At 34.2% G+C, this 12,061-nt stretch overlaps 1 protein-coding gene and 1 long non-coding RNA gene across 7 annotated transcripts in view; both read left to right on the forward strand.

Annotated features, from left to right (window-relative positions):
• The window catches only part of LOC105886369, a 12,860-nt gene extending 10,901 nt beyond the window's left edge, over positions 1-1,959 (forward strand). The window contains exon 3 of the long non-coding RNA XR_001160991.1: positions 1,948-1,959. This is a non-coding gene — a long non-coding RNA (uncharacterized LOC105886369). The remainder of the gene's footprint in view (positions 1-1,947) is intronic.
• RBFOX2 (RNA binding fox-1 homolog 2) overlaps positions 1-12,061 on the forward strand; it is a 293,952-nt gene that overhangs the window by 243,635 nt on the left and 38,256 nt on the right. For 4 of the 6 annotated variants that reach the window (XR_002771638.1, XM_023509355.1, XM_023509358.1 and 1 more), the window contains exons 4-5: positions 2,713-2,859; positions 6,118-6,171. Coding sequence is in view for 5 of the 6 variants with exons in the window: in XM_023509355.1 (XP_023365123.1) it covers positions 2,713-2,859; positions 6,118-6,171 (201 nt within the window). In the remaining variant the exon portion in view is untranslated. The remainder of the gene's footprint in view (positions 1-2,712; positions 2,860-6,117; positions 6,172-12,061) is intronic. The other 2 variants (XM_023509354.1, XM_023509356.1) reach the window with 1 other exon arrangement.

Here is a 12,061-nt window from a genome sequence, read left to right on the forward strand (position 1 = left end):
AAAAAAAAAAAAAAAAAAAATATGATGGCACTAACCAGAACAGTTAAGATGAAAATGAAAATATTACAAACAGTTGCAACTGTTACACACAGTTGATGGGAGTATAAATGTTAGTAGAGTCACTTAGAGAACTGGCAGTATTGTTAAGGCTGAATATACACATATCCTTGACATAGCAAATGCACTCCTAGATATATACTTTTATTTCCCAACAGAAATACTTGGTTGTGTGTATCAAGACATGTAGATAAGAATGTTCAAAGGAACATTATTCTGAATAGACAAAATTGGAAGCAGTAAGTAATTCTGTGTTTATACAATGGAATAAGAATGGATAAATTACATCAATATGTGTGTATGTTACATAAATACAATGTGGGAAAGAAACCAGATGAAAAAGAGTATGATTCACCCATTGTTTTAATTAAGTTTAAAACGGCAAAAATAATCTGTGGAGTTGGAAGTCCAGATAGTGGTGAGCTTTTGGCAGAGGAACAGTGACTGGAGTAGGCCCCAAGGGTTCCCCTGCAATCCTGTGTCTTGATCTAATTTGATGGTTACATGGGTCTGCTTTCTTTGTGAAAATTCATTCAGCTCAATGCTTAGGATTTGTTCATTTTTTAAAATCCAGCCCAGCTTCTGATCTGATGTTATTTTTACCTATGTATATTAAACCTCAATTTAAAAATTACATTAGATCAGAAGACTTCAGAATTTTGGAAATGATAATTCACTTTTTCCACTTATCAGATCTCCCTAGAATTAAGCATTTCATACTTTTAAAAAATATGAGTGTCCACCACATACTGTAAGATTAACCAGTCTGGCTTCTGACCTTAAATTGTGTCTTCAGAGGAGCACAGAACTATCAAGATAATTGTAACAAATATTTTGTAAATAAAGGTAAAGAAACAAAACAGGTAAGAAGTACCTTGAGCACCATACTTTAAAGTAATCATTGGTTTTCTTTTATCTTGCCACTTCACATACACTATGACAGGTTACATGGACTCCATATACAGAGGGTGCCAAAAAAAGTATACATATTTTAAGAAAGGAAAAAACTGTATTAAAATTATAATACTCAGTATATACCAGTAACAAAAGTGAGTTAAGTCACATTGAGCACCCCTTGTAATTACAGAAATCAAACGTGACTTGAGTCTTACAAATTTAATACAGTGTTTTTCCTTTCTTAAAAGGTACCCTCTGTAAAGTTATATATAAAACTGTGGCTTGGAGCTTGTAGAATCAGTGTTTTGTGTTTTTTTTTTTTTTTTTAACTTTTCTTGGAGGAGTACATCATCTCACAGATCAGATCGGGTAGTTTTAAAGTGAGAGTTATGTGATCCAGCTGTGAGATGTGAGCGGCAAGTTGAAGGTGCTTAATGAGCATTAGTTGTAATTGATGCTTATTGCTTTGCCTGCATGCTGGTGTCCCTGATGCTGTTTTAGTAACTTAGTGAGTTTCATCTTTGAATGGAATTTGTTTTGTTAATCTGTATTGTGCCCAGATCGATGACTGAAGATCTTACACTCTTACAGAACATTGCTTTGTAGCTCTTCCCTTTTCTGCTATTTTGATATCACATGAATCATTGCACATTAAGCCATCTGCAAGGCCTGAATGGAATAAGATAAAAAGCTCCTATCACTTAGCTTGACACTTAAAAAGCTAGTATTCATTTGGAGTTTGTTCCTGATTATCTTTTATATTTTAAAGTTTCAAACTTCATTTCAAGATGGTTACTAACATTCCTGAGCCTAAAGTATCTCTGATTCACAGCTTCTGTTAGCATGAACATTGCAATAGTCAAAGAGGAGGGGATCCATACTGTGTCTCCCAGAAGAATCTGTTAGGAACTTAGTTTTATCTTGATTGAGAGAGTAAAAACAGAAAGTTCCATTCTTGTTTTAAAAGTATGTTGGTTTAATCAGTTAGGTAAGCTGTCTGCTTTGGCATGTACTTCATAGGGAATAGTAAAAATATAAGGTTCTTAAATTGCTGGTTAGATCTCTAAATGTTCTTTGCTTTGGGCTACAGAAGAATGGATTCCCCTAAACTAATGTTAGTTGGAATTGCATAAGTTAAGGGGGAAGAGTACAGATTTGTTTGAGAAGCTTCTTCAGTTTTCAAGCAAATTGCTCTTTGTCGCTAGATTTCTTCTCTTCATAATAATATCATCATATTAATACTTTGGCAAACTGGTAGTAGCAAACTCTAGAACTAATTGAGAGAATGAATTTGCAAAAATATTCTTTTATTTCATTTCCTTGAGAGAGTCTGAGATAATAGACCAAAAAATGTAGTGACCCCCATAACTAAGTACAACAGACTCTCTATTTTCAAAATAGAAAGATCTCAAAAATAGAAAGCTCTACTAAGAATAAAGATACTATTTTTACATTTTCAATTATAGTATCTCCATGTGATCTTAGGCAAGTCACTTAAGGTTTCTGTGTCCATTATCTTCCATTTTGTTAATGTATTATACATACTCAAAGACCAAAAAAAAATTTTATAGACTATAGCATTTGTAACATAGATAACATCTTGGATAACATCTTTTTTTTTCCTTGAAGGGGCATCTATAATTTTTGTTTAAAGATACCCTGTCTGGGAATGATTCAGTGGGAGAAGATTTAAAATATTTTACATGATTCTTGTGAAGTAATTGTGTTTATTTTTCAAGTGTTCATTACTTTGCTTAGCAGACAGAAGGTGGAGCACAGACAGATGGCCAGCAGTCACAGACGCAAAGTAGTGAAAATTCAGAGAGTAAATCTACCCCAAAACGGCTGCATGTCTCTAATATTCCTTTCCGCTTCCGGGACCCTGACCTCCGGCAGATGTTTGGGGTAAGTCTCTGAAGTCTTTTCATGGATTTTACATTTAAAAATAGAATTTGATCCACCAAACATGTTGTTAGTAATTAGTACTATGGGATTAAACTACAAATAAATTGAGAAGGATCCTGAGGTAAATCAGGATTTTCATCAGTCTTTAGATGCTTTTTTCTGTCACCCCATGTACTCCGACTTGACTTTGCAGGTTGTCACTTAAAGTGACCATAGGACCCAGTTTGCAGACTCTGAGGGGTTTCTTGTGACAGGAGACTTTCAATGTTAAAACCAAGATGAGATGGTCACCCCACTTGCTCACCAACCCACCCACCTAACTTAGTAAACATATCAATGATTTGTTTAGTTTCACCTAAAAAAGCAGTCATACACATTCTTTTAGAGCAGTGATTTCAGTTGTCTGCACATTGGAAATCACCTGCAAAGCTTAAAAAATATTGATGCCTTTGGCCCACATCCAGAGGTTCTGATTTAATTGACTTGGGAGGGAGGTTGGGCTTAGGCATTTTACAAGATTCCGAGGTGATTCTAATGTGTAGATAAGTTTAGAGACCCTGCTTATTCATTCTGTTACCTTCTTGGTCTTTTTCTTTGCCTTTCATATTAGCCCATCATAATACTGCCTTATCTTACCCTTTAAACTGCAGGAACCAAAGGAATTGGATTTAAGAGTGCATTATTGCCACTGTACTCAGCCTTTGCAATGTCTTAAGAAGATACATTGTAGAAAATAGAGGTTTAGATGTGACTCATTAAAGTGAAAAAAGTATGGATTTGGGTATCAAAGAACATGTGATCAAATTCTAATTGTGTGTAAACTTGGGATATTCATGAAACGTTTTTGAGGTTGCATATCATATCTATAAAAATAAGGACAGTAATGTCTATGTTTCAGAGTGTTATGAATTGAATGAAGTAATATCTGTGAAGCAGATAGTACCTCGATATTTTGTGTTTTTTTTTCTTGCTCACACTCAGACCTCAAGACCATTATCTAAAATTCAGTGTAGAAGATTGGTTTTCTATCTCTGATGTGTTCTTTTAGCTATTTACTTCCTCCTCACATCACCATCATTAAAAAAGTATAATAGCAAAGATTCAAGTTGTTGGGAAGTAAATAGCTGCTGAGAGTCTTAATTTTTTCTGAGCCTGTGTGTTATTGCTTGTTTGAATTTGACCCAACTCTTAACTTGGTCAAGAGAGATAATCAATAGGTGTGTTTGTTTTTTTTTTTTAATTCCATTAGAATAGCTTCCTGGTACTTTGTTAGGAAAGCTAATGCCCTCTATTACATCTTGGTTGTGGCCACTTGATGGTAACAAGAAACTGGAGCAAAGTTCTGTCATTTAGAGCTGACTACCGAGATTACATTCTGTGCTGAAAAGAAGGCCAGAGCTGAGATTTAATGATGTTCTTGAAGTATGTAAAGAGCTTCTACTCAGAAAATGATAACTGTCTATTTTCCATCTCTATAGAAAAGAGAGCAACAGAAAATATAAAGGGCAACATAAAGGACTTAGGTTACATAGAAAACATTGCCTGGAGTGTGAGTTATTAGGTTCTCAGTTGCATTGTCAGAGCTAACAGAGAATCTTAGTCTCTGGAGGTCAGAGAGAATGTAGTACATTTTTATCTGACAGAGGTATGTTTTCTCTTGAGTCCAAAAAATCGTGTCCATTGAAAATCTGTGTAGACCAGGTAGTGATTTCTTAAAATATATTAATCTTTTCCTATGAGGCATAAAGTGCAAAAGAAATAATTTTTTGCCTTGCAAAGCATACCTAGTTGCTTATTTTCTCACATGGTTAGTTTCTGTCACTTAAGGCAGTAGCATTGGTGAAGAGCAAGGATTCCATGCTTCATTTCAGCTCTGTAAACTTGACAGATTCTTTTAGCCTTGTTTCCTTTAGCTGTAAAAAGCAAGGTAGTCCTTACTCCAGAAGGATGCGGTAGAAAATGTAAATAAAACAAACTCTGAAGCACCCTACAAATCTTAGTTTTATAGGATAGACATATAAATATAATCCCCTCTTATTTAAAAATAAGGCATTTTCTTATTTCCTTGATTTTTTTTTTATTCTTCTATTAAGTGATGAAAATGGAATCAAACCCAGATGTCTTACTCTGGAAAATTTGGGATTTTAATACATATATTTTGATAAAGATGTAACAATTCAGTCTAATAGAAAAACATGATTTCTATCTTCCTCTTTTCATTTGTCTTATTTTTTTTTTCACTTTACCCAAAGTCTGGTTTGAAATCTAAGAGAGATAGAAAATTGAGTATGCAGAGGGGAATATGAGCCAAAAGGATACCTGTACATTTAGAGCTTATGCAAACCTTCAATTCAGTTTACCCAAGTATTGATTAAAACAGTTTTGTCTCATATATCCCTCCTTCTCCAATTAATTGTTATATTTTGTGTAACCCCTTATCAGCTACTTGACTACCTAACAATGGAGTTTAGGCTTTGTGTCTCTAGCTTTGTTTGCTTTTCCAAATGTTAAAATATTTAAATAATTAAAGAGAGTTGTTATTTAAAATATTCTTCATATTTATTACAGAAATATTAAAGTGGTAAATAGTAGTTAACCTGTGGAAATGGTAACATATGCACACATATATTTGTTGAATTAGATAGTTGTTTATAATCTATTGCTAAGTTTAAAAAAAGCAAGCACTACACAGAGTGAGTCTGATATCTGGTGCTTATATCTGTATGGCTGAGGGAAAACCTGGAAGGCTGTGTACTAAAATAATGTTATGATGGTAGGATTACAGATGATCTTTATTTTCTGTTTTCCCATTTCCTTTTTGTAGTTTTTAATTCTTATATAGTGAGCATGGTTTACTTGTATAAGTAAAAAAAGCAAGGGGTGTACAGCCTTTGATAGTATATCATTCTACTTAGTAGGATTTGCTTTTTACAACTGAGACATATAAAATAATTAGAGATGTAGTTAGGAAAATTCTCAGTCTTGTCTACATGAAGAAGTATATAGTGGGTTAACAGCGAATATCTTCAGATAACGGCTTTCCACACACAAAGGTGGATAATGCATGAATAAGTGTATTAAGAAAGGAGAGAAAAGGAAGAAACTGTCAGCTCAGTGATAGGAAAAACCAGAAACTGGTATTAGAACTTAACCAACAAATAGAAATGCTAAAGTCAAAAACATCCTATTCCAGAAGAGAGTAAAATACACAGCTAAAAAGCTGATCATAAATAAATGTTGCTGTTTTTGTCTCTGCAGCAGTTTGGCAAAATCCTAGATGTAGAAATAATCTTTAATGAACGTGGCTCTAAGGTAAGTTTCATTTCAGTATAAAGTGTGCTTGAGTTCTTTTTGAGTTTTATGTTAAGTAGTAAGTATTTGGAAAACATAAGCTATTTGTTAAGGCTGCCTAAAAGTATCCCAAGTATCCACTTTGGGTTAAATTATCTCTTAAAAATAAACTACCACATGGCCAAACTAATTATATTGGGAAAGTAATGGGTCAAGAAGCAGAGAAATTTGAGAGGAGAGTGTGACAGTAAGTAACACAGGATATAGGAGTTAATGGTTCTGTTATCAGCCTTAAATTTGGCCTAAGATGCCAAATTATAGAGGCATCTATAGAGTTATAGAGGAAGAGAGCCAAGACTGAAGACAGTGAAATTCAATGAGAATTCCATTGTGAATTCCATCAGAACAATTCAGCTTTTAAAAATATAACTCCAAAGTGGCATACTTAGAACAAATTTAATGTTTCAGTTATTTAATTGACTTGATCTCTTGAATAAATTTTGACACAGTGGGTTGTGACGCAGGAATTTACTATCACCCAAGTTTTTCCTTTAGGTTATACCCAGATAGGCGATCTGTGTATAGGATGTAGAGTCAATTAAATTACAAATACAATGAGTTTTTTTATAAGAAAGAATTCTCTTCTTTATAAGAAGTATTCTCTTCTAAATGTGTCCTATCTAAGAACTGAAATTTTTTATTAAAATTCATTTCCCTCCATTAATTTACTTTTTTTAAAGTTCTTACCTGTATGGTTTAGAATTTCTACGTGTTAAAATAAGCAGCAATGTATTTAGGAACAAGAGAATGGCAAAGTCTTAACAACAGTGTTGAGAAAAAATATTTGAATTTGGAAAGTTTCATTTGAAGGTTTTCTCACTGCTCAACAAATGAAATACACCCCACAGAAACAATCAGCCACAACCAAGGAAGTAAATATTTACCTTGCTATAGCTACATTCAGTTCAGCTTTGATTTTTTTAAGGTTAGAGCAATAATTTTCATTTGATCACCTCTACTGAATTTTGAAAATAGCTCTTGGCTACAATTAAATCTCCTAAGAATGTAATTTGAAGAAAGACAAAATAAAGCCCGTAAATGAGCTAGTATTTACCTTGCTTCAATTTTATACTCCTAATTCACCATGCTTTGGGACTTGATAATATATGTAGTATATATAGAGTTGTGTATACTTCTTGCCCCATCTGTACTCATAGAAATGTATGCACTGTTCTAATACTCATTATTCCCTTCCTTTATAGAATGTATCAACACTAAAAGTTTTTAATTCTGACCATAGCAATTATTTGTTAATTATTAAAGAGGTATAATTATACTCTAAGCTTCCGGTTTTCAGTTAAAACAAAAAAGATTTATATGCCTATACAGAACTTTCTCCAGCACTTGGTAAGTATTTTTTAAAGTGAAGTCTATTCAAATTGCAATCAATAAAACTATTTATGTTTGTAATTTTCTCACAATGGATTTCTAATACTTTATTAAATATTTAATTTTTGTGATCATTTTAGCTGCAAGGTGGGGAAATGACAGTGGTTTATAGATGGATAAATGAATATAAAATAAATACACGAAGATCATTGGCCACACTGTTTATCTAAAGTAGTAGTTTAAACATTTTTTGGTTTTTAAGTATATGCACTTAAATTATTCTTACCTAGACTCTAACAACTGGACACCCAGTATAGTTTTCATCAGGCATTGAGGACTTGCTCCTTAACAAGAAAGTAATTTGATTGAATTATTGTGAAGCAAAGGAAATTGATCTTTCTTAAGGCTTCTTTCATTGACTTTAAGGATTTGCCTATTACCAAATTTTTTTGAAAATTTACCTGAGCCAATTACTTTACCCATATAATTTTCCTTTTGAAATAAAGGCATAAGCCTTCCTTTTCTCTTTGAGGAACCTAAAAGCATATATATGCTGCCTCTCTTAGCTTGATGGTATATCCTCACTGCCCTGTTTTCCTTTGGGCTGCTAAAGGGTGCATAGACAGTGTACTGATTGGTAAATGTTTTTGAAACAAAGCACAGACTTCAGAATTGACTTGGATCTGCCTTCAAGGACTGATACAAATCCTTGTTTTTATCCTTTGACCTTCTTAACTATTACCTAAAGTCCTTTCTTGAAATAGGTTCCCCTGCTACTGCTCTGAGGCTCCTAATAGAGATTTATTTTGGAATCAAAACCATAAATGCCTCCTCTGGGATCCACCAAAGATAAATTAATGAGTACTTTTCTCTTTGTGAATTAAGTTTAGTTTCTCGTTTATTTTATGTGTTTGAGTTGACTATAAAATTACAGTGTGTTTTGAAAAGAACCAAAGAAAGAAGACTTTACGTGATCCTGTTAAGAGTTGCTCTGACTTTTAAACAGAGTGCTTTTCTGCATAGAAATTAGCTTTATTGAACTTTTTTTGAAGCAGTAACGGAAAAACTAGTCACAAAATAATTCTGAGATAAGTAACATGTACATGTAAACGATGTTTAATCAAATTATTCTGAAACAAAAGGCAACTCTTCACCGAATCTTATTTTATGTAACGAGACTGTGAGGCCAGGGCTTCTAAGATATACCCATTTGAAAACATAAATAAACAGTGTTATGCTGCCATGCCTGCTCCCTGTCTGCTTATCAATATTCTACCTTTTCCAGCTTGCTTGTAGAATAGAATTGCTGTGCTCCAGAAAGTAGCTATTTTTTTATTGTTGACTATTTTCCCTTGCTTCGTCTTTGACCTTAGCATTTCTATATTTGGCTTACCTAGATTATGGAATGAATATGTATCATATACATGCATACACATGTACACATATATATTTAAATTATTTTATGTGATATTTTTGTCTTTAATTCCCTATTCCTTTGTTAAAAAAAAAAAAAACCATGGTCAGCTGTATCCAGTTGTATCCAGTTTTCTATGATTAACTGAAACAAAAACTAGTCTTTTGAAAAGGTACAGTTAGGACATATGATAGAAAATGGGATCCCTGCCAAAAAATTAACTAGTTAATTAAAGGCATCTAGAAAATGTATTATATGAGTGTACATAGCTTTACTAATTCGTCAAATTCACCAGTAATGACAGATTATTAATAGAAAAACAGGATAATGCCTAGGTAGAGTGGCCATATGTCTTGATTTATCCAGGGTAGCCCCAATTTATTCCTATTATCTTAGCATAATTATTAATAATATCCTTTTATCCCAGTTTGAACAATTAGCTATAATGTTATTCTCCTTATAGATCCTTTGAGTTACAACTTCAAAAGTACCCTTTTAAAAGGAAAACTTGTGCTTAGTGAAAGTAGAAAGAAAAAATCACACATACTTAAAGAGAATATTCACTACTGATATTTTTGTGTATCCTTCCGTTCATTTTTCTCATGCAGAGTCTTAAAACAAAACCTGAACTAATGATCACCTGGTTTGATCCCCAGTATTTTTAGCCTTGTATTCTTGGCTAGAGATTTTTCGTGAGTAAGAACTTGTGGCTTGGCTCGGTGCCTGTAGATCAGTGGCTAGGGCACCAGCCACATACACCAGAGCTGGCGGGTTCAAATCTAGCCTGGGCCTGCCAAACAACAACAACTACAACCAAAAAATAGCTAGGCATTGTGGCAGGCGCCTATAGTCCCAGCTACTTGGGAGGCGGAGACAAGAGAATCACCTTAAGCCCAAGAATTTGAGGTTGCTGTGAGCTGTGACACCATGATACTCTATGGAGGGCAACATAGTGAGACTCTGTCTCAAAAACAAAACAAAACAAAACAAAACTTATGGCTTGGCAACAGTAGCTCAATGGTTAGGGCGCTGGCCACATACACCGAGCTGGCGGGTTTGAACCCAGCCTGGGCCTGCTAAACACCAATGACAACTACAACAAAAAATATAGCCGGGCATTGGGGCAGGCGTCTGTAGTCCCAGCTTCTTGGGAGGCTGAGGGAAGAGAATCCCTTAAGCCCGAGAGTTTGACGTTGCTGTGAGATGTGATGCCACCGCACTCTACCAAGAGCAACATAATGAAACTCTGTCTTAAAAAACAAAAAACAGAAACTTTGTTACTTTTCAAAAGTTCCACCATCCTGTTCATTATCACCCAACCAGATAATAATTTTTGTGATAATTATTGCATTTAGTAAATAAAAGATTGCACAGATTCTAATAGAGTTTGCCAAAGTGCTTTTGATATAACTCTCCCTTAAAGGGATATGTATTATAAATACTGAATATGTAGAAGCTATTCACCTCTTCAGACAGACTACTAAAGGACTGTGTAATAGAGCACAGGAACAATTACTGAGATTTCTGCCAACTAGGGGGTGCTGTTTGTTCTTTGTTTTGTTTTTGATACATACTAGATGTACATATTTGGGGGTACATATGATAATTTGATATATTCATATAATCAAATCAGGGTAATTGGGATAGCCATCACTTTTCTTTAGGATAACATTCAAATTGTTCTAGCAAATTTTTAATTAACATGTTCTCATCAGTTTTCTCTGGTGGATTTCTAGAATAATGGGGATCTGGGTTTAGGTTGGAGTTAAGGAAGTTTTTTTTTTTTTTAATCTCTATTCCCATTCCTCAGACACAAGTAACTTCCTGTAATTTCTTGCCTCTTACCCTGGATTTTACTTTTATGCAAAGGGAAATCAATTATTTCCTTATGGTCAAAATACTTTTTTTGAAGTCACACTAAGGTGGGCCTTTGTGATTTTCAGTAAAACTTGATAGGTAATGCTGAAATGAAATGTTTTTTTATTATACTTAAAACTGAATTTACAGTGCATGTATTTCCAAAGGTTTTTGTTTATTTTTCTTTTGTGGATTTTGGTTTTATTTTTCTTTTATTTGTTTTTTAATTTCTGTGTTCTGGCCATACCCAGGAGATCCGTCTGCTTTTGATTTCTCCCTTAAAAGTTACATGGTAAATTTTCTTTCTCATTCTTCTGAGATGGAAAAACTCAAAGATTATACAAATTAAAAAATATTTTTAAAGTATTCATGCCATTGCTTGTTATGTATCGCAGTCTGAGGCCAGACTAAAAAGGTGATAGTTACTTGGCTCCTGTATGTCATTGATAATATGTGGATGTCCAGACAGGTGAAGAAATTGTTATCACACGTGTAGAAGTTTGAGCTAGAAGAATAACCTAATAAATACCATTCTTTGATTTCTAAAAGTCAGCTAAGATAGCTAGTAAGTCACTAATGGTGTGTTTAAATTATTATCATTGAAGGACTTTGGGGATGGAGAACCTTAAATAGGAATATGAAACACAGAGACCTACATTGTTCAGAACAATGGCCACATGTAGCAGTTGAAATGTGGGTGAATCTAAACTGAGATGTACTCTTTAAGTGTAAAATATGCACCATATTCAGACTTAGCACTAAAAAAGAATGTTAAGCATCTCACTAATAATATTTTATTATCAATATCATATTGAAATGATAATATGTTTTACATATTTGGTTAAATAAAGTACATTGTTAAAATTAATGTGGTGGCACTCTAGTAGGCAAAGGTGGGTGTATTGCTTGAGCTCAGGAGTTCAAGACCAGCCTGAGCAAAAGTGAGACCTTGTCTCTTTTGAAAATAGAAAAATTGGCTTGGCGCCTGTGGCTCAAGTGGCTAAGGTGCCAGCTACATATGCCTAAGGTGGCGGGTTCGATTCCAGCCCAGGGCCCACCAAACAACAATGATGGCTGCAACCAAAAAATAGCCAGGTGTTGTGGTGGGCACCTGTGGTCCCAGCTACTTGGGAGGCGGAGGCAGGAGACTCGCTTGAGTCCAGGAGCTGGAGGTTGCTGTGAGTTGTGATGCCATGGCACTCTACCCAGGGGGACAGCTTGAGGCTATGTCTCAAAAAAAAAAAAAAAAAA

This window comes from Otolemur garnettii, unplaced genomic scaffold (genome assembly GCF_000181295.1).
Source record: "Otolemur garnettii isolate 467f Iridium unplaced genomic scaffold, OtoGar3 scaffold00007, whole genome shotgun sequence".
Lineage (NCBI taxonomy): Eukaryota > Metazoa > Chordata > Mammalia > Primates > Galagidae > Otolemur > Otolemur garnettii.